This window comes from Pteropus medius, unplaced genomic scaffold (genome assembly GCF_902729225.1).
Source record: "Pteropus medius unplaced genomic scaffold, Ma_sr-lr_union100, whole genome shotgun sequence".
Taxonomy (NCBI): domain Eukaryota; kingdom Metazoa; phylum Chordata; class Mammalia; order Chiroptera; family Pteropodidae; genus Pteropus; species Pteropus medius.
The window spans coordinates 40,565,471-40,592,047 of NW_024354875.1; the positions used below are offsets into that span (position 1 = coordinate 40,565,471).

At 32.3% G+C, this 26,577-nt stretch overlaps 1 protein-coding gene across 1 annotated transcript in view; it reads right to left on the reverse strand.

Annotated features, from left to right (window-relative positions):
• Window positions 1-1,801: 1,801 nt before the first annotated feature.
• NCKAP1 (NCK associated protein 1) overlaps window positions 1,802-26,577 on the reverse strand; it is an 87,892-nt gene continuing 63,116 nt past the window's right edge. The window contains exons 21-31 of the mRNA XM_039855759.1: window positions 26,321-26,539; window positions 25,999-26,129; window positions 25,630-25,727; window positions 17,021-17,114; window positions 10,944-11,026; window positions 10,426-10,506; window positions 7,285-7,378; window positions 5,529-5,645; window positions 4,829-4,938; window positions 3,699-3,788; window positions 1,802-2,722 (exon numbers count right to left, since the gene is read on the reverse strand). Of these exons, the coding sequence (XP_039711693.1) occupies window positions 2,606-2,722; window positions 3,699-3,788; window positions 4,829-4,938; window positions 5,529-5,645; window positions 7,285-7,378; window positions 10,426-10,506; window positions 10,944-11,026; window positions 17,021-17,114; window positions 25,630-25,727; window positions 25,999-26,129; window positions 26,321-26,539 (1,234 nt within the window). The 3' untranslated portion in view covers window positions 1,802-2,605. The remainder of the gene's footprint in view (window positions 2,723-3,698; window positions 3,789-4,828; window positions 4,939-5,528; window positions 5,646-7,284; window positions 7,379-10,425; window positions 10,507-10,943; window positions 11,027-17,020; window positions 17,115-25,629; window positions 25,728-25,998; window positions 26,130-26,320; window positions 26,540-26,577) is intronic.

The window sequence follows — 26,577 nt, forward strand, 5'->3', positions numbered from 1 at the left end:
AGTTTCTCCATCCTTTCTGGGTTAAGAAATTGGCAACATTAACATAATACAATAATCAGCAGACTAAAATATAACTTAAACAGCACAAAGTTCACCCTAAGCTCCAGAAAGGCAGAAGCAAGATCCTATACATTCCACCTCACTAATAAGCAAAGATATGCAAATTGAAACAAGATTTAAGTTTCACCTTTTTAAGAGGCAAAGATGCACTGGCAATAGTGGAGAAAATAAAACACACACAATGGCAAGAGTAAAATTGATATAATCTTATTGGACGGAAATCTAATAACATGTATTGAAGTTTAAAGTGTATACATCTTTCCACTAAGCAAGCAATCTTAACTTGTGAGAAATTATCCTAAGGAGGTAACAGACCAAGTTCATCAAGATATAGATACAAGATATTTATAGTAATGAAAAACATAAGCCATCCAAATGAAATTGTTAAATTGGTTATGGTATATGTGGAGGCATTAAAAAGAATATCAAAGATCTTCTTCTACTATTGAGTGAAACAAGCAGATTATGGACAAGCATACATGGTATGATCACATATTGTAGAGAAAACAATAAAAACAGTATGTTCTAGGGTAAGTTTAGAAGAAAATAAGAAAAGTTAGGACAAGATGTTAAAAATAACTGTCAATTTATATTTAACTTTAATTTTCCAAGTTACCCTTTGCCCTTGGGGGAGGGGGGGGGCGGGGCAGACAGGCCAGGCAAGCCGAAAGACTGTGAAGAATAACAGTACACCAGTTAGTCAGTTTAGGTATTTGAGAAAAAACAACTGGGACAAGACAAACTTCACATGACTATGAAAGAGTGACCTTTACTTCGTCTGAACAGGGGTAAATAATGTCTTATGAACATCCTTATGCCCTTCCACATATTACCCCAATCGAAGTGCACATACTGAAACACCTACTTTACTCTCAGGATATCATTACCAACAAATTATTACTACTCTTGGATCCTAATATTTCAGAACAAACAGTATTTAATCTTAGTTTCAATTGTTCACTGTGATCAGGCTATTTAGAGTCTAAAACTATTCCATTTAAAAATCCCTTCCCTTTTAAAAAATCCTCTCGGAACCACTGAAAAATTTTAACAGATAGTGACAACTATTCCCTGCTTTAAATATGGCTTGGAGAAATCATACACAAGATAGTATTATAATCTTGTGGCACTTCAATTTCATTTCATTCTCTGTATCTGAACAAAGAAAAACATTATAATTGAGTTCACAGTAGCTTTCTTTTATCTTAACACAAGTTACCAGAGTATATACAAGCTTTTGAACCATAGAGGTGCTACAGGATACCAGATACAAACCTGTTGAGAAAGTCTTTACAATGCCAATCAAACTAACGTCTGGTTAGTTTTTAAACTAAATGAGCTGCTCTGCCCTCCATGCTAGCCACCAAGCAACAGGTACTTTGTTGTTCCCATTCATTACTGATGTAGTTTTCAACAACATTTTCACTAGTTTCATGATCATTCCATTTTTTCCCCATTCTTTCAAGTAACGGCCCATCTGGTCACAGATACAATTAGCAAGCTGATGGCGTGCAAGTTTCCTTTTAGTTCTTAATTTTTAAAAAATGTTATGTCATTTTATTTTCTAATTTTAGTTTTTTCCAGAGAAATGTTTTTCAAAACATTTAAACAAACCTTGTAATAGCTGACCTGGTAGCCAATGCTTTAGTTAGACATTCCTAAACGAAACTAAAGTTTATTTTAAACTAAAACTTTCATATTATTGAAAAAAACTCTGAGATCTCAAAGAAATCATTCAAAATGTGATAGAGTCTAGTCTTTATTTTATGTTATGGCAGGTACACTTGAATTTCAAAATTTTAAAACATATAAAAAGTGGTTAGGGGACTAACATTTGTATCAACAGTTGATAAATGTCTAAGATTGTTTATTATACAGCAGGGTACAATGGTAGGTGCTAATGCCAATAGGGCACCATGGAAGTTAGTCTAAAAATTATCACTAGGCTTTATACAAGCAACAACATATGCTGCTGTTTTAGAATTGTGGGACATAGTCTGCTTCTAATACTAAGCAGTCCTTTAATATTTTTAATGTTATACAGTGTTACAGTATTTAGTTTGGCAAATGTTTCAAAATAAAGTAGAAATGTATTCATAACATCACAGAAATGCACATCCAGTTTTGTTTTCAATAAGAACCATAGGTACAGATCAGAACTCTTCCCTATATGAAATAATTTACACACAGATGAATGCTATAATATCACTATCTAAAATAATCACTAAATACAATTCTTTTTCAGAAATAAACAAGCAAAGGTTTTTTTCATTATCAAATATCAAAAACATAGAGATAATATGTTTTCCAAATGATACTCTAAAATTATAGAATTTCTGTGAATTCAGTGAATGTGCAACCTAAATCAACCAAGTATACTGTAGCACAACCATATTAAGAAACCAATGATCAGAAAATACAACCGTATCAAAGAAATTTATTATCCACAAAACTGTTTTTCAGGCTTTAAGGTAAAATAGCTCCACAGTTTACAGGTAAAACCGAGGCAACAAAAATGCGTGCTTGTCTTCAATAAGTAGATATTTTACGCAGAAGATGTAACACTTTGCTTGTAGACAGCATGATATGCATTTCTCAGCAAAACATAAGGAAAACAAGATTCCAAGAGATCCATTGTCAGGAATGGGGATTCCTGCACAATCTGAAAAATTCCCAAAATGGTCAGAATTCAAATTATTTGTAATGAGGACAATCACTGACAATAAACTGTAATTTTATATCATCCTTATTAGAGACAGACAAAAATCATTTTCTTTTTACTTTAAAATTTGAAATATAAATGTGCCACAGTATATGCTATCAAAATGCTTAAAAATCACTATTTCAATTAAATCAATTAATCAACAGAAATATATTGCACACTTTCATTTCCTTCAACAATTTATCAGAGAGAAGAGAATGTAAACATATTTAAAATGTGGGGCATATCTTCAAGTATAACTGGGGACCCAAGTCTAAGCTAGAAAGTCATATCGAACATAAAACCAATTATAATTAAGTGGAAAACTATAAGTTCTAGAGGAGTTCAAAAGGGAGGAAAGATTAATGAAGGCCAGAGTAATAAAGAAAGTCTATATGGAAAAAGATCTGAGCTATAATAAACACTGTGCTGCATCATTAGGCTAGATGCAGATCTCTGCAGGTAAAGGAAATCATTCTAAGTGAGGAGCCACATGGTAGAAACAAGCATGACTGGTTCATGGACAGTGAAAAGAAGCAACTAAGTATACAGAATTACAGAAAATTTTATTAAATGGGAGAAATGAAGTCAGAATAGGGAAAACTCAAAAAAACTGGTAGAGATGAACCTGATACTTTAGGAAAATATAAGGCCAAAGTGTTTCCCAACAGGTTGAAAAACTATTCATAAAAATATAACCTTATAGGTAACGCTAACTTTTTATTTTGTTTTCTGATATGCTTGCCATATAGTAAAATATAAGAAATGTCAGTCTTTTTAGCAATTTTTAGAAAGTGCGTAGCTTGGGTGGAGTCAACACAAGAAATCAAAGAGTACCTCAGCCCTTACTGTTATTTAATCACTAAAATGTCAAGTAAAGAATATCACGAATGACTGGAACTTCTTTGTTGTTAATAAAAACTGAAATGAGACTTACCATATCTAGCAGTAAATAAACAGATTCTCTATTTCTTGTTGTTGTTTTATCTGTCTCCTGGCCAATTTTCAGTAAACTGGAGGATGCAAGCTTAAAAGTACACATACATTTTAAATAAGTTTTTAAAATAAAATGTTCACTAGTTATTTTCAGTATGCTCCAACTTGCAACACATTTCAATCATTCAGTGGCTAATGAGCAATTAAATAACAAATAAGATAAGCTTAGGATCTTTATATTCAAGCAATAATTTTGAGAGCTATTAATGTATAAATACAATGACAATAAATATGATCAAATATTCTTATTGGTCTTTAAAACCACTTTTTTAGGACGTCTTTTTTGAAAATGATTTAAATCCGCATCCGTATTAACCATATTTCTTAGTTCCCAAATAATTTCACCCTGCATTTGAATTAATGGGAACATTGTCAGATGAGGATATTAAGTCTTAAGTGCAGGAAAATAAAGAAAATTGAAAGAAAAATTTTAAATCTTAATAGTTTTCTTTAAAATAGAAGTTATTTTCTCATGTTAATATTACATTTGCTTTTAAAATGAAAAAAAATTTAGAAGCTAACAGGGTTTACAACTTGAAGCATATATTCTAGTGTTCATTACACCATGATGAATCTTTCCTTTAAAGTAGAATACAGAAAAGGCAAATTGATAAAGAAAAGAGCTACACTAACAAAGAAACTGACAGCCATATTTCATGTGACTAGGGTTAGCACAACTTTTGGTAGTGAGTATTCTTATTTTTGAATTTGTCATCATTAACAGTCTTTCTCCAAATAAATGGAAATAAGTAACATCCTTTTAGAGGGAACACTCACTGATAGCCTCGATTTTCTTTTGTTTTGTTTTTTCCTCTTTCAAATCCTAGGCAAACTTCTAGGGCAGTACAAACATCAGCTTAGGGAAAAAAGTCATACTGCAGAGCTCTAGAATTGAGAGACTTATAAGTCGAAGGGGAAAAATGCTAAACTAACTTCTTGATTTTAAGGCCCTGCCTTCATCTATAATTCTTTCCAAAAAAACTTTTTAAATTTGAATTTACTGTTGCATCTCATAGCTACTGAAAATTCTCTTCATAAAATGTCATGATTTTGCTTATTGATTATACATACCGCCAAAAATTCTTTAAGACGGTCTTCAATGCTTCCTTTGTGAATTGTAAACAAAGCTGCAGCAATCTGGTTGATGGCTTTGGCCAAGCAATGTATGTTGTTGCAGTGCCCTGAAAAAGTACAAATGGGGTTTGTGGTTTCTGTGTGACCCCCAAAATATCAAATAAGACACAGAAGGCCAATCTTTAATGACTTCACAATCTACATAAATCATGGCATGATTAAAAGCAGGACTGGGGCATAACTTGCCTTGCTCTGCTTTCACTTTCATGAGGACTAGTGCTTTTGAAAATAATGTAGTAAGAGAGCAACAAATGACTATGTCAGTATTAAACAAGCTAGTTTCCAAAAACCCCTAAAAGAAATCTTACATCAGTTTTATATTCTTAGACACTTAAAAAAGAAGTGCTTAGCTGCTTTACCAACATCTTGTCATCCAATCCTTAAAACAATCCTAAGAGTTAAATACTCCCTCACCATCACCTGCCCCACACACATTCAGACACCCATAAGCTCACATATACACATTTCACATATCAGGAATTAGGGCTTAGAAAAAGAAAAATCAAGGTTACAAAGCTAGTAAGTGGCAGAACTTAACCCATATTTTATTATAAAAGAACATCAATTACTTGAAAAGTATCTACCATATCAAAACTCATAACTTTTCCAATGCCAAAACAATTTTAAACCACTTTACCTTCTATGGCAGGGCTATACTGAGACATCACATTACTGGCCAGTGTTGGCAGAGAAACTGCCACAAAGACCATGAGGAGGCAGGCAATTTTATACTCTTCTTCTGGACTTATGTTTTCTAAGGCAGAAAAATTAAAAACAAAACCAAGGTATTTCTTCAAGATTAGTTAAGAGTTGATCTTCTAAACCAGAAAAGGCAAGTTTTAATTTTGTTATAAGGTATTTCACTGAGCCTCTACAGAACTAATCAGGATTGTTAAAAGAAATATATATACAAATAATAGATGTTACTGTTGGCTTATTTATCTATTACTCAGGTATATTTCAGGTAGCTCTAACATTTTTTCCCCCTTTTAAAAGTTTTAAGATTATAGGGCAAAAAGTATAATTAGGATAACTGGAATCCTAAAATTTCCTAACTGAACACTGACAATAAAATTTTATAAGAAAATTCTATTTACTACAGTTTAGAAAACATTATCTCATCATTACTCTGCAAAACCATCCAAAAATCCTTAAATTTTTCTAAAATAGATCTGAATATAATTTGAAATTCATTTTAAAAGATATAAATGTGTAAACTGGACTAGATTTCCAACCTCTCAATTTTAGAAGACAAGAAATCAGTCATAAACGAAAATAACTAGCATTGTCCTAAAGCTTTTAAGATATAACACTTTCTAAAATATTTATTGTAATGTGTACTAAAATTGTTGGTTTTCTAGTGCTTGGGAACCTCCACTTATCCTATTATTCACTACCACATATAACTAAGAATTGAACAGAATATGTTTTTAAAATTTGGCTGATTATGAAAAATACAGTTATAGCAAATTAAGCAATAGTAGTAATCATCCATGTGACTATATTCAACATACTGCATGAATGGCAAAACAATTTACTTTGTAGACAAATCTAGAAATATCTAGAGCATTCTGGTACTACATTTCAAAGGGCTGGCCTAAAATCTTTTAAATGTTTAATAATATATAATAAAGCACACTCCTGATGGTAAGTACCTCTAGTTCAATTAAAAAATAACACCCTTTTCTAAATATCATTTAGACAATATCTGTCAGCATACAAATAAATATAGGCAAAAATTTTTATTTTCTCACCTGAAAAAAACCTTTCCCTTGATTTTACTCATGCCTCAGGCTAATATAATTTCATTTCTTGGTTCCCCTTTAACTTAAAATCCTTTGAGAGAGTTGTTTTATACTTGTTATCTCCAGTTCCTTTTCTCCTATTCTCTCTTAAGCCCTCTCTAGTCAGCCTTTGGCCCTGAAAACTCCACTGTCCTTGCTCTTGTCAGCACCACCTATTAATTCTTTGTAGCTGACCATTCCCTTTCCCCTTCCCTGGAAGCGACTCTTTCCTGGTTTTTCTCCTTCATTGGTTCTTCCCTCTCAGTTTCTTTTTTGGTAGTTCTTCCTCTTTTTCCTGAGCTCTTAAAGTTGAGCGTGTCTGAGAGCTCAGATCGTGATCCTCTTCACTTCTGCATTAACACTAAAAGGATTTAGTAATCTCATCCAGTCTTATGGCTTAAATGATCTAATCTGTATGATAACTATGCTAAAACATACGTTCTAGAAGACAGGAATTATTGTCTTTTCTGCACTAATATACTCTATCAAAAAAGGAAAAATGCTTGACATAAAGAAGGCATTTGAATAAAGAGGTAAGTATCACATCTGTATCTGTGTTGCCTTGGTAATTTTAACTAAGACTACTACATATTTACTAATGCATTTTACCTGATTTTTGTGAGGAGAGAGCTACAACCAAGGCAGGATCAATCTCACAAGGTAATCCAGCAGCTGATGATAATTCATACACATTCATTGCAACCTGATAAAAAAAATATAAGAATTACAGAGTAAGAAATAGTATAACAAATTTCTGAGAAATCTCACTATTAAGAAAAGATATATTGTTTAGAGTTTGCTTACAGAACACTAGAGAATTTTGGAAACTTGCCTACGCAGGAACTACTGCCCAACTAACCTATACTAAATAGATGATTTAGTACTTTGTGAGGTGCTGCTGGTTATAACTTCCTATTATTAGGCCAAATAAAACTTGTATACTTTCTATGGCAAATCCCAACAGAATCTTTCTAAAGATATTATTTTTCTTGGAAGCAGGGAGATAAAATATCAAGCCAAAAGAGATAAATGAGCAAAAGTGATTTATGGATTTATGCTTATGTTCATACTTCATACTTGTTTAATGAAAAATTATACTGGCCTAATCATATCATACCTATAAACATGGTAAATTACTTATAATAGATTTATGCGGAGTACTGACTGAAAATCTGACAAAGGAATTTCTAATAACTAAAGTAATAACTGCCATGGATTAAGTTCTAGGTAATCATTTGTTTGTGATCCAATACCCATTCTTTCCCTCCAAATTAAACTCAAAATGGATCACAGATCTAAACATAGGTACTAAAACTATAAAATACTTAAAAGAAAATATTGGTATAAATCTTTATGGCTCTGGGTTAGGCAATGGTTTCTTAGCAGCAACAATAGAAAAAAATTGAAATTAAAAACTTTTGTGCTTCAGAGGACACAGTAAAGAAAAGGAAAAAATAATCCAGAATGGGAAAAAAAAATTTACAAATCATGTATCTATTAATCCAAAATATATAAAGAATTCTTACATCTCAAAATGAAAAAGGCAAACGAACCATTTTAAAAGTAAGCAAAAGCATCTAAACAGACATTTTTCCAAAGAAGATATACAAATAGCCAGTGATCACATGAAAAGATGTTCATCATCATTTACCTCAGGAAAATGCAAATCAAAACAATGACGTTTTACACAGCACACACGCTAGAATGATTATAATTAAGGATACAGATGACAAGTATTGATAAGGATATAGAGAAACTGAAACCATCATACACTGCTGGTGGGAATGCAAAATGGTATAGCCACTTTGAAAAAAATTTGATTGTTTCTCAAAAGGTTAAACATAGAGTTTCCAAATGACCCAGCACATTCACTCCTGGGATATACCCAAGAGAAATGAAAGTATATGTCCACACAAAAACTTGTACATGGATATTCACAGTAGCATTATTTACTAATAGCCATAAAGTGAAAACAACCTAATGCCCATCAATTAATGAATGGAAAGATAAAATGTGATATATAGCCACACAATGGAATATTTGGCAATATAAAAATAATGATATAATGCTACGACACGCATAAGCCTTGAAAACATTACGCTAAGTGAAAAAAGCCAGTGCCAAACAACTATGTATTATATAAATTATATGAAATGACGAGAATAGGCAGACCTATAAAACAGAAAGTTAATTAGTGGCTGCCCACAGGCTGAAAATAGGAAGAAATAGGAAATGACTGCTAATGGGTACAAGGTTTCTTTTTAGGGTGATGAAATGTTCTGAAATTGGTTAGTGATAGTTGCACAACTCTGTGACTATACTAAGATCCACTAAATTGCATACTTTAAATGAAATTTTATTACAGGTGAAATATATCTCAATAAAACTATTAATAAACATATGTTTGGTTTTTAAAAAGTAGGAAGTTTTATTTAAAGTTTGCTAGAAATGTAATATAATTATGTCAGGTGCTAAGAGAACTGAGTGGTTGCTCAGAAAATTAATTATTATTCTCATAATCTGCACACCAGTACCTTCTCAAGGACTGATTCATCTTTAATGTTTAATTTTTTCCTATAGTGTTTCCACTTAAAAAATAATTTTGTGCTATTCATACAGTTTTCAATCACAAAATCATAGGACAATCATTCATCTCAAATGTTATCCTGTACAAAGCACTGTGAGAGAAACAAAAATAAAGAAAACTAGGTCTTGGTCTTCACTATGTTTATGATCTAACATAAATTTAAGTGGAAAAACACAAACTACAACACAAGGCAGAATGTATGTAATTCTACAACGAACAAACAAAGTTTTCTAGTAACACTAAGAAAAAATCTTTATCATCACTTGGAGGGAATCAAGGGATGTTTTTTAGATGGCAACTGAATCAGGCTTTATAAAATAAGCAGGATTTCAAAAGGCAGAAATAGAAAATGGCAGAATTTTCAGGCATGATAAATTAGAGAACAAAACAGATGTGAGAATGCACACAAAGATTTTGTTATCTCACAGGATGCACATAAAGACAAGGGTAGAGTAAGAAAGGGAAGAGTAGAAGGAGGATGGAACAAGAGATGAAAGATAAGGCTTAAAATGTTTGAGTGGCATCAATTTTGAGAAGAGACTTGAGTGTCACACAAAAGAATTTACTTTTTTCAGTCAGTGATTTCTGAAATTTGAGAAACAGAAAACAATTGTTTCAAGAAACATAAAAGCTTAGAAAACATAAATATTAGCCCCGATAAGCCACTTATCAAATGTGTACCACTGGTAAATCATTGTTGGCGTTAGATCAGTGGCTGGATTTTATGATCAACAAATTTTCAAAACAAAACTGTGGATTCACATAAGGCTACCAACCTTCTATCTTATATTTATTATTTAAAAACAGAATAGCAAAAAAGTTTTAAAAACTGATTGAATTTAGCTTTATTTAAAACAGAACAACTCTTATTTCACTGAGTCATCTTTCTCATTCGGCTATGACCATGTATAAACAGCTTATCTATCAGTTTAAGAAAAAAAGATCGGTATCAACCCATTTTACACTTGAAGACTGACTTTCAAAATACCTACATAGTATTTTGGTGCTGAGCTCTCAAAGATGCATTTTCAAAGGCAAGTATGCTAACTGACACTCTAAAATAGAAACTTAATAGTAGTTTAGGATTTATCAAATTTTATTTTATATTTAACTTAAATATTTCATTTTAGAAACTGTAAAAATCCAAATGGAAATTTTATTACCTTCATATCAGTCTCCCTTGGAATGTGATCCTTGAAATCTTCAATTGAGCTTACAAGAAAAGGAATGTGGTAGGACAAGACCTAGGCAAGACAACAAACAAGAAAGTAGAGTTATTTTTAAATGGTGATCTCTAAATTTATGAAATATTACCACTCGATTACTTCTAGTTATCATAAAAATTATTTTACTTTATCTATTTTCATGTGATTTTCTCAAGTACTAAGATGCACAGAAATGGAATGTATTCGATGCCAAACCGAGTATAGTCAAAATGGAAAACGCTTTAATGAAGAGTAAAGTTTAAAAAGTAATGCAATATCCAGGTAAGTTATACCCTCTGAATTTCAATACCAAAACAAAGTTGAAATACCTTTAATTTCTGTGTACTTTACTTTAGATAACTATGAAAACTGGAATTTTAATTATATCACTGCCAACTATAAAGAATAGCTTTTAATTTCTGGGAAATTAAAAGGGATTATTTGGATATAGATATGTACTTATAATGGTTTCTTACATCTCTAAGTGCTTCTTGTGCCAATGAGCGGAAGGATAAAATTACACCAATTATTGTCATCCTCTTCAAGACACTGTCAACAGCTAAATTTGAAAGAAGGGGAGAAGAGAAGAGTGTAAATTGGATTCTTTCTTAACCTTGGAGAAAATTCTTTGTCATAAAATTTCCATGATAAAAGGCACAACTAATAGCAATCTGATTATAGCAAATGATTAAAGAGGCAAATGTATTGAAAGCTGATATTAAAATTAAGAAAATTATAGTTTATTTCAAATGCAGTACACTCTATTCTTTAAAATGGTTTAGATGGTTCACCAGAATCTTGAAACAATCATATGAGATATGAGATAGTATATATGAGATAGTACAATCCTATCTCAGAAATGGCAGAGGTAGGAGGAAAGAGACTAAGAGGAGAAAGAAGCTGACCAGAGTAGACATGAATTAACAGCTCAAATGGCCCTGGAACTTGGAGATGCTAAATTCATAAGTTGCTGAGGTCTAGAAAGTCCAGAAACAAAAAGTGACTATTGACAGCCCAAGCAGTTTCAGCAAGACCAGGATGATAAAGAGTATGAATGGGTTTGATCATTTACATTTTAGTTACAAGGCATTATTCTGAAAATTATTACTACATATTCAACATTAAAACTTGGTTTAAAAAAATCAAGGGCGGTTAGGATCGAAAGGATCAATACCTTCATATTAAAAAATAACAACGAACATTTATTGAATTACTTCCCATATAAGACACTATGTAAGAAGAATACAATAAACAGAATAATCTAGACCTTAAGTAACAGTCTAAATGAATTGCCAAGATGACTAAGAAAATATTATCCCATTTATGTGAAACAAAAAGATATACATATATATTTGTATATACCGAACAAATTTCTAGAAAGATGTATAGAAAACTGTTAAAACTGTTAAGTATATAGTTACCTTTGAAGAATAGGACTGGAGAGAATTGTTTTATTTTTACTTTTACCTCATGTGTCGTTTGTTTAAACCTTTACAATAAGCACCCTTTATTATGTAAGCCAAAATGTGATGAGAATTAAAACAGCAGTGTTAAACAAAATGATGTTAACGCACAAGTATGTCATAAATTCCACAAGAGCAGGAACCAGTCTTATTAATCTTTTTATTTATCTCTAGCACTGAGCAGAATGCCTGAAACCCAGAATATGAGATGTTCAATAAAATGGTTATCCACGAAATGAGGCTAGAAACTGTTACTATCAAGAAAAGGAAAGAAGAAATGAGGATGAAAGGAAAGATTTCTCTGAGAAAATGTCATCTAAGCTGGGCATAAAGGAGTAAGAAGAGAAGGATATTCCAGGCCATAAAACGAAAGAATAGCAACTCAGAAAAAGGAATGGCAGAAAACAGGTGAATAATTAGAAAAATAAGTAGTGTGATAGCATGTATTTTCCAAAAATTTGTTGTTGCCCAAAACTTAAATAATAAATTTGCAAAAACTATATCTTATAACCTCCTCTTGAATATATACATCAATAATGGCATTCTGTGTTAGCAGCCCAAATGGACCAAGACACATTCCAAGGAACTAATATTAGAGCAGTGGCTATGTGGGGGTCTTGGGCCAAGCAAGCAGATTAGATAGTGGGGGAAAGGTTGGAAAAAAATTGCTGGATATGAAGTTAATCCAAATAATGTCATTTGAATACTATGCTAACAAGTTTAAACTATCCTTCAAGCAATAAGGGGGTTGTTCAAGATTTTCAAAATACAAAGAGTGATAGGAAAAGTATGTTTAAAAATATGATTCTGAATGTGGGAGACAGGTTAGAATGGAAAGACTGACTGTTAGGAAGCCATGACTATAGACAAAACAATGATAAAGCCTTGAAATGATAGCCACAGGAACAGATTTGGGATTTAAGAGGTGGGATCTGAAGTAGGAGTTACAAGTTCAAAAACTTACAGCAGGTAACATAAAACAGTAAAGCAGACAAAAAAGACAGGGTAGTGAGTAGGAAAGACTGAAGAAAAAACTTCTAAAGGGGACAGCTGCAACTTAGCTCCAGCTAATCACCGCCATGTGGGAAATGCCCAGGTTTTTTGGGGGGGAAGCCAGATGTTTTTTTATGCAAAATATCTCATTTTAGAAATACTGATCAAAAAAAAATTTTTTTAATTTAATGCAGCATAGGGCCAAACAAAGTACATCTTTGGGCCAACTGTGACCTACCAATTAGTGAACTGATCTGCCAGATACAGCTACTAGATGCAGAATGCAATGATAAGAAGAATCAGGGAAGATACCCAAGTTTTCTTGTGTGAGTCACTTGAAAAATGGCAAGGGAGGTAATAAAATGGTCAATAAAGAATATCAGGCTTTTTCTCCCCATTCACTTACACCTCCCATGAAGGCAGGATTATTCCCATTACTGAACGCTGTGAAGTGTCTGTGGGGTCATATGTCTGAAGATGTCTAACAATGTTTCTCAAACTTTAGTACAAATAAGAATCACTTGCTGGGCCCCAGCAACGTGACTCAGTAGGTCTGGGGTGTGACCCAGTAATTTATATTCTTAACAAGATCCTAGGTAATGCTATTTTGTTGTTTCTGGTCCACAAACCACACTTTGAGAACTACTGGTCAACTTGTAGTTGGTGTTAAATATTTGGAGCTCAAAAGAAAGTCAAGGCTGGGGATAAATATTTAAGACACATTGATAAATAAGACTGGATGCATTCTCCCAATAGGACTGTAGAACAACAACTAAGAAAAGGTAGAGGTAAAAGTACTGGCATATGAAGAGGAAAAAATAAAAAGGAGAATAAAAGAGATAAACACTACAGAGAAACTAAGTAGAATAAGAGTGAGGAAAGAAGACCTGAGTTTGCAAATGGGAAAGCAGCCATATTACAGTATATTTAGAGTAGAGAATTGGAAAGATGAAATATATTTCAAATTTTAGGCATTCTTTGTTTCTTTTTTGTCTGTGTGATCTAAGTTTCTAGCTGATTTTCTTTTCCTTCAGCCTAAAAAACTTCTTTTAACTTTTCTTGTAATTCATAAGTTATCAGATAAAAATCTTAATTCCACTTTTGTTTTTGAAAGGTATCACTGCCTGCTATAGAATTCTAAACTGTTTTTTAAAAAGCTCTTTAAAGATATTTTTCCATTTTCTTCAGACTTGTAAAGTTTCTGATGAGAAGAATACAAGCCAGTCAAAAAGTTTAGCAATATGAAGAGTGGTAGGATGAATTAAAAGGCAGCTTTAACAACAGATTTAAAAATTGTCATTTCACAAGCAGTCGCTGGCTTCCGGGATCAGTGAAATTGCTTGGGATGATGAATGTAGCAGAAAGTCAAGAGTATGACAGTACAGAGGAAAAAGCGATTAAAATCACTAACCAAATTTCATACTCCAGCATGGATAAGTAAGTAAAGCCAGGAATAGGCTGATTAGAAAACTAGAGAGACATCAAAGTTTCAATGAGCTAGAAAAAGTTTAATAGCAGTGAAGGAGTGGGAGAGCTGGAAGACATGACTCTGGTCTGAAAGCGAAGTTTCAAATTCAAGATTTTACCAGTGCAACAGTTTCAGGGGATAATAACATCCAAAGTATTACTAAAGTTAAGGTCCTTGGAGGCAACCTTCAGGTTTGTAGATAAATGGTGGCAAGGCCAGGACAAAAGTGAGCAAAATGAGTTTTAAAAAGGAAGAAAACAAGAAAACAAAGGTCTGGATTAAGGAAGCCAGTAAAGTGATGAACCTAGCCCCAAGAAACACAGTATCATAGAATAGAAAGTAAGGAATAGGGACATTATTCAATTTGTTTAAGTCACATAGTTAGAAAGCCTAAAACTGAAAATTAATTTCAGATTACTTTCCAATTCAAAGCTATTTTTAATAAATTACACCGCTTTTTCTTTTTAGGGGAATTTAAACGAATGTTTGTTGACTGTGAAAATCAACTTCTGGATATAGGGTAAAGGTAGAGATCAAAGGGAATACTATGGAAAATAGTTCAACTGAAAGGGTAGCTTTCTCTACTTCTCTAAATAACCCACTATCGAGAAGATTTTATTTCTACAGTAACATAAAAGATTTAATATATTCTATTTAAAGAAAAATTTGTTATATAGATAGGTCATTAAAATTCAACAATTTAGATTTTGATTTTGGCCAATTTCACAAGTCATTAATCACTACCATTATACACAAAATTCAAGTAAACAGAATCTAGATAAAAGATTATGGATTTTATTTTGAAAACCCGCAAATTCTGCTTGGAATTTTAACAAACTCTATTTTGTTTCAATTTCACAAACAGAGTTAAACTAACAGTAAACAGGAATTGAACACTGCAGTGGATTAGTTGCTTCTGACCAGACGATGTAGTCAAGTGTTGTTTACTAGTAAAAAGTTAATTAGAGTTAAGGCTAGTTGGGTGGTTAAATGAGTATTTAAAAAAAAGAGAAACATGAAAAAAACAAAAATGATAATAAAGAAAAAAGACTAGAAAATATAAGTATACAGTAAAACAATAACAAATCAGGTAGCTATTTAATAATTTTCTACTAACTATTTATTCACACACCTTCCTATAATGCTACCAAGACAATCTTTTTCATTTTTAATTTCATTTTTTAAAATACTATACAGTAAACTTGACTTTTTTCCTCTCTTTTGGTGTATAGTTCTAGGAAAATATTTTAGCATGTCTACATAGACTTGTGTTACCACCATCACCACTGTGGTGAACAGTTTCATCACCCCCGAAAATTCTCTCGTTGCTTTCTCTTTATATATCTGGCAACCACCGATCTACTCTACAAGGTAACCTTAGTGTAATTTTATACTAATTTGTACTAAATAAGTTTATATTTTTTTAAGGCAGGATAGATAGCCTAATAAAGTGATCCTCTAATTCATTTTATAGCTTTATAAAATTTGATATCGTTACAAAACATTTAAAAGAAAAATATCAAAGGGGAAGTATGTAAAATATATGAATGGACTTTAATTTTAAAGATTATTTTTTTATTTAGGATAAGTAACTCTATCTCTGGTTTTCTCAAATATAAACAATGTTTTATTTGGAATTTCATTAATTTCTTAATGTTGAGAAGGCTTTTACATAAATCAATAATTTTATAATTTAAAATAATTTTTAATTATAACTGAGTTCAGGTACAAAAAGCAAATGAAAATACAATTAACTCAAGTGCATCTAAAATAGCTTCTTGGCTAAATAAACTTTAATAAATATTTAAGATTCAATGTTACTTCACAGTATACCTCCCACAAAGAATCAGTATCAAAAAGATATTAAAAAAAAATTTTTTAAAGCTGCAAGTTCAAGTTTTCATGCAATGAATACTAGTTAGCAATAAAAGGGAAAAAATTACCGATTCACTTAACACAGATTGGTGAATCTCAAAAAAAAAAAAGAGCTATGTAAAAGAAATCAAACACAAAAGAGTATCACTTTGTGATTCCATTTATATGACACTTTGTGATTCCATTTATATGAAATTCTAAAACAGCAAATTTAACTTACAGTGACAGAATTCAGGTAAGTCATGGGGTTTTGAGGCTATGCGGGGGGAGCTGAGTACAAAGGGACATGAAGAAACTTTCTGAAGTGATAAAACTGCTCTATATTTTGATTGTGATAATGGTTACATGGATGTATACATTTGTCAAAATCTATCACAGTTCACTTAAATGTGTACATTTTATTATATGTAAATTATACCTCAATCAAGTTGATTTTTAGAAAGTTACAGACTCAAAAGTCAATTCTCCATTAATCTAAATTAATATAGATTTACTATATTAAATTTAATGGGTTCATGAACTGATGACAATATTCATTAAATATTTGACACATGGTACTAAGAATATGGTAAAAAATTGTGAAACAAGTACTTAAAAGATTCTTCGACTGTAAAACTTTTATAATTTTCTTCATAAGCTAAAGAGTATTATTCATAATTTACTACTTATATTTGTTTACAAATTTTGAGCAAAAACTAAATATTGAGTGTCAAGGTCTTCTTAATGCTTATAGAAAGTATCATGAGTTACCCACATGATAATCTTTTAAAGAGTGCAGCCATCTGGTCTGGTTTGTCAAAGCTGGTCCTCATTTGTGTTAGCACATCAACATTCTCCACCACAAGTTTCTGAAAAAAAAAAGAAAGATCCTAGGTCAGGCATAGACCTCCTTGTGTTAGAGATAAGAGCAAGCTTTTGGAAATTACAATCTGGCAAGTAGGAAATACAATCCATGAAATCCAGATGCTCTATGCTATACATTTTTATTGTTGTCTTAATAAAAGCATCTTAAAATTATTTACATAGGCTTAATTTTTTTTCAGTTTGCAAATTCAAGAGAGAGGTTCAGGAAAAAGCAATAAAGATAAGTAGTAGGATAAAGGATTATCTTATGTTTAGACACAGAACAGCATTAATAATAAAAAGCAGACACTGAGGTGGATAGAGAGCAGTAAATTCCAACCAAAACAAAAAGAACTGTTGAAGCTAAAGCTGGCCAAAGATAGCCTAGAGTTCATCGCTGGATATATACAATCAGAGGGAGACTAACTTATTGGGTATGGTACCACTTCATGGGGATTATAAAAGAGCAAATGTTTCCCAATACGAATTATCAAATGGAAGTGTCAACTATCTACCCTCTCTTTCAGGCACCACTGAAAAAAGGGAAGAGACTAGAAAAAAGGAAGGGATATAAATAGGGGAAGGGGGTTAAGGATAACTGTTCAAGAAAAGCATAATTCATCCAAGACTGTTTTTCTTAAAAAGACCAATGGAAAAGTAATTTAAAAGTTATAACTAAAACAAATATAATTAATTTGATTCTGGAAGAGATATTAGGTATATGTATTAGAAAGCCTACATACATGTATTTGAAATATTCAGGAATGAAGCCTAGATTTGGATATATATAATTCTAAATACATATGTTCAGGCTTCACCCCTGCATATATCAATTCAGCAGGTCAGAGTGCAAAGACATAGCAAGAATGCTGTTAAAGTGCCATAGTGGTTTTGTTACGAGCCAAGGCTAATGACAACTGAATTAGGGGGAGCATGAAAAACTATATAGCAAATCTACAAAAATCATTTTTTCTGTACTAGTATATATTTGATTTATATTACTTGATATTACTTCAGATTACTTCTCATTATGCTCTCAATCAAATGTTCAGCTCCAGTCTCATTTATTTGCTAAATTCAACTTCTACGGTCTCTGATTAGACTGCCTGCTCTCCCTAGGGTCAATTCAATACTTGTCTCATCTTAAAATGGATTCAATCAATATACACTCAAACTATATGCCCAACCCTGAGAGTGCTCATGTTTACTGAACACGGTATCATATATCCATGAATCAAAGCCACCACTGAATTTTAAATGTGCCATTAAGAAAAAAAAAAACTTTACCAATTAAACTGACATGTTTTCTATAATCATCTGACTATAAAACACAATTCATATATGTTAATATGAGATAATTGTTTTAGAATCAATAAGTTATAGTTTATGGCATATAATTAATTAAATTACAGTATATATTTAATAGTAAGGATACTGTGATCATTTTTAAGCTCCCAGACTAGACAATTTACAAACAATTCCATTTACTCTGATCCGAATGAGGGAGGTGATATTCCAAGTTTAAAACTGAGGAAACTAAGGCTCAGAGAAATTAACTTGTCCAAAGTTACAAAGATATTAAATAGTAAAATCTGGAATTTGAATGCAAGTATGTCTGATTTAAAAACCTACGCCCTTAATCTCTAAAGAAATAGGTCCCAATGCTTAGTGTGCATCAGAATGATTTGGAGAACTTATTAGAAAACATTGCTGAGTCCCAGACCTATATACTGTGATTTAGCAGGTCTAAGGTAGAACCAAAAATTGCACATTTTTAACAAGTTCCAAGTTAATGTTGATGCTGTTACTGATCTGGGGACCATACTTTAAGAACTATTACCCTAAAGCAGCAGTCCCCAACCTTTTTGGCACCAGGGACCAGTGCTCCTATGAGAATCTAATGCCTGATGATCTGAGGTGGAGCTGAGGCACTGATGCTATTAGCACTGGGGAGTGGCTGCAAATACAATGAAGTTTCTCTCGCTGCCCACTTCTTACCTCCTGCTGTGCTGCCCAGTTCCTAACAGGCCACAGACCAGTACAAGTCCTTGGCCTGGGCCCGGGGGTTGGGGACCACTGCCCTAATGCATTTGTTTACACTTACACATCACTCTTAGAAAAAAAAAGTTAATGTCATCTCTTTTTGAAGGTGTAGTTTATATCTTTAATTTTTTTCTTTTCTTCCTCAATTGCATCCTGAAATAAAGCTCTCTATATATTTAAAGCCACTGAGTAATATCACTGATGAATGGACTGAAAGCCAGAAGTAATACTAGGAATTACCAAAGAAATGGTTTGGAACAAACTGAGAAAAACAAAGTGAAACAAATCAACAGTACTAAAAAAAATTCCTGTTAAGAAAGTGTTACATTCTTAACGCAATCCATATTGCAATTTCCTACTTCATTTGAAAAGAAAATCTTCTAGGGCTCTGTGAAGAACTAAGAGAACTGATCTGTAAAATGCCAAAAACAATTCTTTTGGCAGGTCTGGAAGAATAAACTGACTCAATGGGCACAACTCCAAATGAAATACTCCAAGAATTTTAGTAGGAAAGAAGACTGGTTGTTTTCTTCTCCAGAAAGTAATAAACATATTTTACCATAAGTACACATGCATAGTGTTGGCTATGTCTGACACATGATTTATTCACAACCATTAAATATAAAGAAGCTCTCCTTTATTTTTATTAGCACACAAATTTACTCTTTGAAATAAAAAGATCCTCAGCTAGCAGAAACTAAAGCAATTAAGGTCATGTTTAAGATGAAAAAAAATGCAGGCACATAATATTTAGCCTATGTCAATTTAGAAAATGAGCACTAAGAAGTTACAGGATACTCTTAAAAACATTGTAACTCCCCCAAAAACATCTCATGCACTAATTTCTAAAAGACTAAAATGATATCAGAGGCATCATCATGCTCTAATGCAGAGAGTATGGAGTATAATTATCTTCAGAGGGATACTTGATAATATAAAAAAAATTTTAAATGTTCATATCCTTTGATCCACTTTCAGAAATTTTACCTATAGAAATGCTCAAAAAGTATGTAAACTATGTGGAAGTGTTGGTTAAATGTAGAGAATTATATACATATATCTAAAACTCTGATTTCTCCAGAAACCCAGTGAAATGAGAAGAGAATTAAAAGGCAAAATGAAAGATTTCAACAAATTTCTAGAAGATAGAAACTGGAGCAAAAATTAAGTAGTGATGAGAAATGTGATCAGCAACTTCCTGTAAGGGAGACACAATGTAGAAGGCAAGCTAATGCATGTCTCAGGACCTAAGCAGGGCTCAGAAACTATAGATGGTGGCACAGAAAGGAAGGCTTGAGGTTAAAAACAGAGAGGTTATTACATGTCTATATGAGAGACTGTTATACATCTAACTTCTCATCATCATATTAAATGATGGCAACAAGAAGACTCTAAATTCAGGAATACCAGGAATAGAAGGTGGCAGGAGAGAGAGAGGGAGAATGACTTAAGAATCATGGCAGCCAGCCATATGTACTAAGTAAACCTCCAACCTCTACCTTCTACTGATCTCCAATAGACTTCCACCTTCCAGATGGAAATCACTGTGTTTGAAAAATTACTTGCAGGAACCATTTAAAGCCTAGGATGAAAATACCTATCTCCAGAGAGAATTTCTGTTAGTTTCTGCCAAGCACCTTGGAGTGCTACTCATCTAGGACCACCTTAATCCAAGTTCAAGACTCAAGATTCACTGGACAAAAGAGAGCAACCGGAACAGAGCTCCTGTTGAATAGGGGTGAATCATTTTCATTTCTAGTTCACTGTCTCCTTGCGTGTTTATGTAAAGAGGGTGGAGAGGAATTTAAGCAGACATCCCACTCCCCACTTTGGCAGGTTTGTTTTTTGTTTACAAACCATCTTACCCTACAAGGCCACCAAAATTATAGCTTAATTTAACATATGTTATCTCTGGATTAGCAAATGTCTTCAAAAGTGGCTTCCAGTGCTAGGCTTGTGTCTGACTTCCCGCATTCTCCTTGATTTTAGCCTAGAAATAACCTTTTAGTTCTTCTTTAAAAGAAGATTCTTTTTCTTTATATATCTCTCAGACTTTTTCAGTTGGTCTTAGGAGAAAAGATATAAATCACTGGTCCCTAACCTTTCTGGCACCAGGGACCAGTGCTCCTATGAGAATCTAATGCCTGATCATCTGAGGGTAGAGCTGAGGCGGTGATGTTGGTGCTGGGGAGCAGCTGCAAATACAGATGAAGCTTTTGTTCCCTTGCCAGGCGTTCACCTCCCACCGTGTGGCCCGGTTCCTAACAGACCACAGCAGTTAGGGACTCCTAGTCTCAATAACCTAGCCAATCAATAGTGGAAACAAACCTCTATATGTCTGTTTCTGTAATTTCACATATTGTTATTCTATAGAAAGTAATTTTATAGGACACTGAAAAATGTGAAATTAGAATCATCATTCACAGACTGAGTACTTCTGGAGATTTACCTCGGTGAGATAGGACAGTATACAACCCACTGAACTTGTGTATATGAAACATCATATTATCATCAGATTTCTTATGTAATAAAATAAAGAATACCCATGGAAGTGTATGCCTCACACAGAGGCTGAGACTACAAAGTCAAAAATAACACCTTCTCCAGTTCTTAATAATACATCAGTAGCTGAATCCAGAGAAATCTGGATTATTTCTTGGTGTCGTTAAAAATAATTTTCTCTAAGAAAATTATTGTAAAGCACTGTGCAATTCCAGAAAACTGAATTTTAGGACTATGTTTTGAAGAAACCTAAATGATAAAGTCACAATGCTAGAAATGAAAAGCTTTCATATTTATGGTTAACCATATGAAGAAGCCTTTTGAAAAATATTTCATCATAAGTACCTGAGAAGCAGAAAAGTAAAAATAAAAACTCCTAACCACCAAAACATAATTGTAAAATCTTTTTAAAAAAGTCTTCCTATAACTAACATTAAATCATTAATAAAATATAAAAATTTTTATGAAGGTAAAATAAAAAGTCAGCTAAAGTAAGGATAATCACATAGAAAACTGTTACTAAAATCAAGTTTTGGAGAAAGAAAGTTTTAGTATTCTAAGCAATCTTGTTTTGGGGAGCATATTACCTTTAATGAGAAACCCCAGCTAACTCACACCGATATATCTCAAAGATGATGATTCCAAGCTCTTATATAAAATGTTTATTTGGTCTGGCTTTTTGACTCAGGTTTATTATCAGATATTTGAAAAAGAATCCAGCCAACAAATACTCTTAAATCATAAAATTCAATAGCATTAAAAAAGTCAACATTATTTATACTATCATCACATCACCTTTAAATTTAATTTTAAAAGTATCCGAGAAAGAAAATACAGTCTCTCTAAGATATGAGAGAAATGTTAAAACACAAGCTTCTTCCATTTTTTTTCAAGAATATATTTGATCACATTAATAGTTAGGACACAAATAAGACAGTTAAACATATAAAAGTGGTTACAAGACTAACAAAATTTGAACTCAAAAAAGATCCAGAAATAATGGACAGTATCCAACAAATAAATTTTTAAAAGAACAACAAATAAATTGTACAAAATGTAAGATGTGGAGAGCCATGGTTTAAGGTCAGTATATGTAAAAAACAAGAAAACTTATCTGATTCCAAGTTAATATGAAAATAGTTTGATAGAGCTACCAGAAGTATTAATGCTCTCTTAAATTGTATTAGTAAGTACAGTATCCAGAATAGGTAAGTACATCCTCACTACTCAGATCTCTAGCTGAAGTTTAGTCTCACTCTGAATTGGCCCTATTCTCTAACAGCGACGCCAACAAGAGAAAATGTGTACAGAAAAGAGTAAGACTGAATATGAATATATTTCACATGGGAAAGAGGAAGGTAATATACAAGTTTTTAAACATGTAAAGAGTGATCCTGTCAAAGGCAGTCTCTGCCTCTTCTAAGAATGAGGACCAATCAAAAATTACTGTTTAGATACTGACTCAAACATAACTAGAGATAATTGATGAGACTATACTTCATTTTCAAAAAGACTAGATTATCTACCAGGAAAAATGTATATGTTCCTGCATTAGATAAGGGTGGGTTAGATGACTGCTCAGATCCCTTTCATTCCTAAAGACATGGTACTAGTATAAGAACTGGAGCTAGATAAGACTAAATAGGTTCAAACTTCAGTTTTTACACTTATTAAGCAGGTGAGCCTAGACAAATTACTTAATCTTTCTTGGTCTTACTTTCCTAATCTGTAAAATGGGGACAACTCTAGTTTTAAGAATTTGGTGGACTTAATAATATACATGTGAAAAGTTTAGAAAGTCCTAGACAAAAGTAAAGAGTCAAGAAAGCTAGTAGCTATTTTTATTTTTGCATCCAACAAATATTTACCAAGCATTTACTCTATGTTGGAAACTAATTTAGCATCAAGGTTTTAAGAGAATTTATAATTAAATTTTTACTCTAGTGAGAGTGGCATAAACATATACGCGATATGGGAGGTTACAGGTAAGATATACGTAAAGCTGGATGATGAGAATAAGAAGTGATGCTTGCTATTTTTTTAAAAAGTATGAATGCCAAATTGTACACCTGAAACTTACTGGGTTTTGTTAACCAATGTCATCATAATAAAAAAATAATAATATAAATAAAATAAATAAATTTTTACAAGTGTGGTTAAGGAAAGATATTCTGATAGAATGACATTTGAAAAATACATGAATGTTATGAGAAGGAGAGCTAAGACAGTATCTCAGTAAAGAGTATTTTGAAGTGATACAACAAGTAAGTACATCATGCTGGAAGAGTAAAGGAGGTGAGGAAAAGTGAAAGGCCAGACCTACAAGGGGCCTTCCAGTACTGTAAAGACATCGGATACCTTTGAATTCTCATAGATATGAATACAGAGAGAGCCAAACAAGCTAATTTTTATAACTACATCACATATTCAATTCACTACATGAAAGAACAAAGAGGCACTAAAAATGCTAACAATTCTAGAAGTACATACTTATTCAGTTTTAATAAAAACAAATTGGCAAAACTAAAATTACTGGGCCATAATTCTTCTATTATCTCATACCGAAAGAAACACAAAATAAACTGGAGATGAGAAATTTGCTACCTGAGAACAGTAGGACAGAAAAGATAATGTATTCACAGTGAAATGAGTCTAATAGTATTGCTTGGAAAAAATAAAAATTAGCATTGCAATGTTTGTGTATTTAAAACCATAGTAAGTATAAAGTTTGTGTATTGAAAATCTGCACTATAAAGTATCTAAAAGTTGACTTCTATATAAGAATTGCAAAACATTCTTTTAAAAAAGAACAATGAGAGGACAATAACATGATGAATATCAAAATAATATTTACTCAGTACTTATTGTATGTCAGGCGCTATGCTGAGTACCTAAGTGTCTGACATGTATTAACTAACTCACATATTCTCTCAAAGTTAAAGCCTAGTGAGTTCAAACTTTGCCCAAGTCAAAGCTTGTAAGTAACAGGACTGCATTTCAGGAGAGCCTGACTTGAAAGCTTGAGTTCTTAACCACTGGGTAATACTGCCTCTCCTTTTAGTGACACTGACTCTTGCCATGTATTTCATTCATTCAGCAAAATATTATTAACTTTGCAGGAACTGACTTATCCTATACATTTGCTTGATTTTCAGTAAATCAGATTACCACATTTAGGTCTCTAAGTGCTATATTTGAAATGCAAGCTACTTATCAATGCGACATACTCTTCTTAAATAATTAAAAAATGCAAGGCATAAATAAACAGCAAAAAACTTTCACAAAGAAAAAACATATTTTAAAACATGTTTTTTCTATTCTGGTCATAAGCTCAAAAGTTTAAGTGAAGTCTTATGAAAACTAGACAGCTATTATACACACAGACTCATTTAATACAAATCACCTTAACACTGGAATATTAATTTTTAAAAGGCTTTAAAAAAGAGTTATTTAAAATGCTGCTATTTTAGCCCTTTTACATCTTTATTAAAATGCTAAGTATTCTAAACACATTTTTCATCCAGCTTAAAAGGACGTTAAGGTAATTTAAAAGACTGCTTAATAATAAGAAAAAAACATTAAGTCTAATAATGTTTATATTATTTAACTGTAGAAATGAATATATTCAAACTACAAATTTAAACAAATGACTTTGGCTAGATTGTGAACATGGTCATTCAAAGAAAAGCATTATAGTAAAAGAGAATAAAGGTAGACCAAAAAGTCAAGAAATCCGAGTTTTAGTACCCATTTTAGCAAGACAACTCACCTCCCTAGGCTTTTAGTTTTTTCATCTGTGAAACAGAACAAAATGAAGGTGCTACTGAAAGACATGCTAGCTCTACAATTTCATTCACATATGAGAACTTCCATGTCAGGTAAAAGTAATTAACATTCTAGGCTAGCTGTTGATTTTCTTGAAATGTTTTTCAGAAATTAATGTGTATAAGCTAAAAGTGATAAAGACTGTATTACCTTAAGTTCAGCAACCTGCGATGAAATATGCCACATAAGGCTTTCACTTAGGAACTTCATACCATATGGGCCTAGCAGTTCTGATAATGATCTCATTTCTGAAAGGAAATGTAATTCATTTTACACTTTGACAGAGCAAATACTTCAAGAAAATGAACATTAACATCAAAACATTCCATTATAGACAAATTATTAATGCAAAAATTCTGAGAAAGTCTCTGGAGTAAAAAAAGTAACACATACGCAAAAGTAAGTCTATGATATAATGTATGAGTATGCATATAATTGAATGAAAGTAGTCATAACAAAATCGAAGCCAAAAGAATCAACATTTCTTCATTCTCCAAAACGTGTCATAGTATTATTCACCTGATATGTCAGAATACTCCTCTGCATTGAATGTTAATTCATTTTCTGTAGGTAAGTTCACGAATGCTTTCATTGCAGGGAAATAAGCTATATGACCATTGCTGACTTGTCTTAACAAAGTTTCCAAATACCTAAGGAGAAAAGTAAATTTATAACCAGGAGAAACTGTTTAATTCAAAATTTATTTTGGTATACATTCCTGTATATAATTTTAAGGTGACTGATAACATGAATGAACACTTATCCATAAAAAAATAACTTTCCCAAGTAGTTCACTGCAAAACAACTTTATATCACTCCAAATTCTAAATGTGTTCCTTACCAATTTGTGTATAGACTTGTAATGGTTGGCTCTCCATGACTATCTAAATGTTGTGTTTGTTGAAGAAGAACATTATTAAATACTCTTGTAATATCAATCTGCACATAGTTTTCTATCGACTGGAGTACAGTCATGTACGCTCTGACACTTGTTAGAAGCTCTGATGGTTTTGCAATTTCCTGTGTGGCTTGATTATACATTGTCATTCCAACAATTGACCTGGGGGAAAAAAAGATTAAAAAAAGAGCTCTAACTTA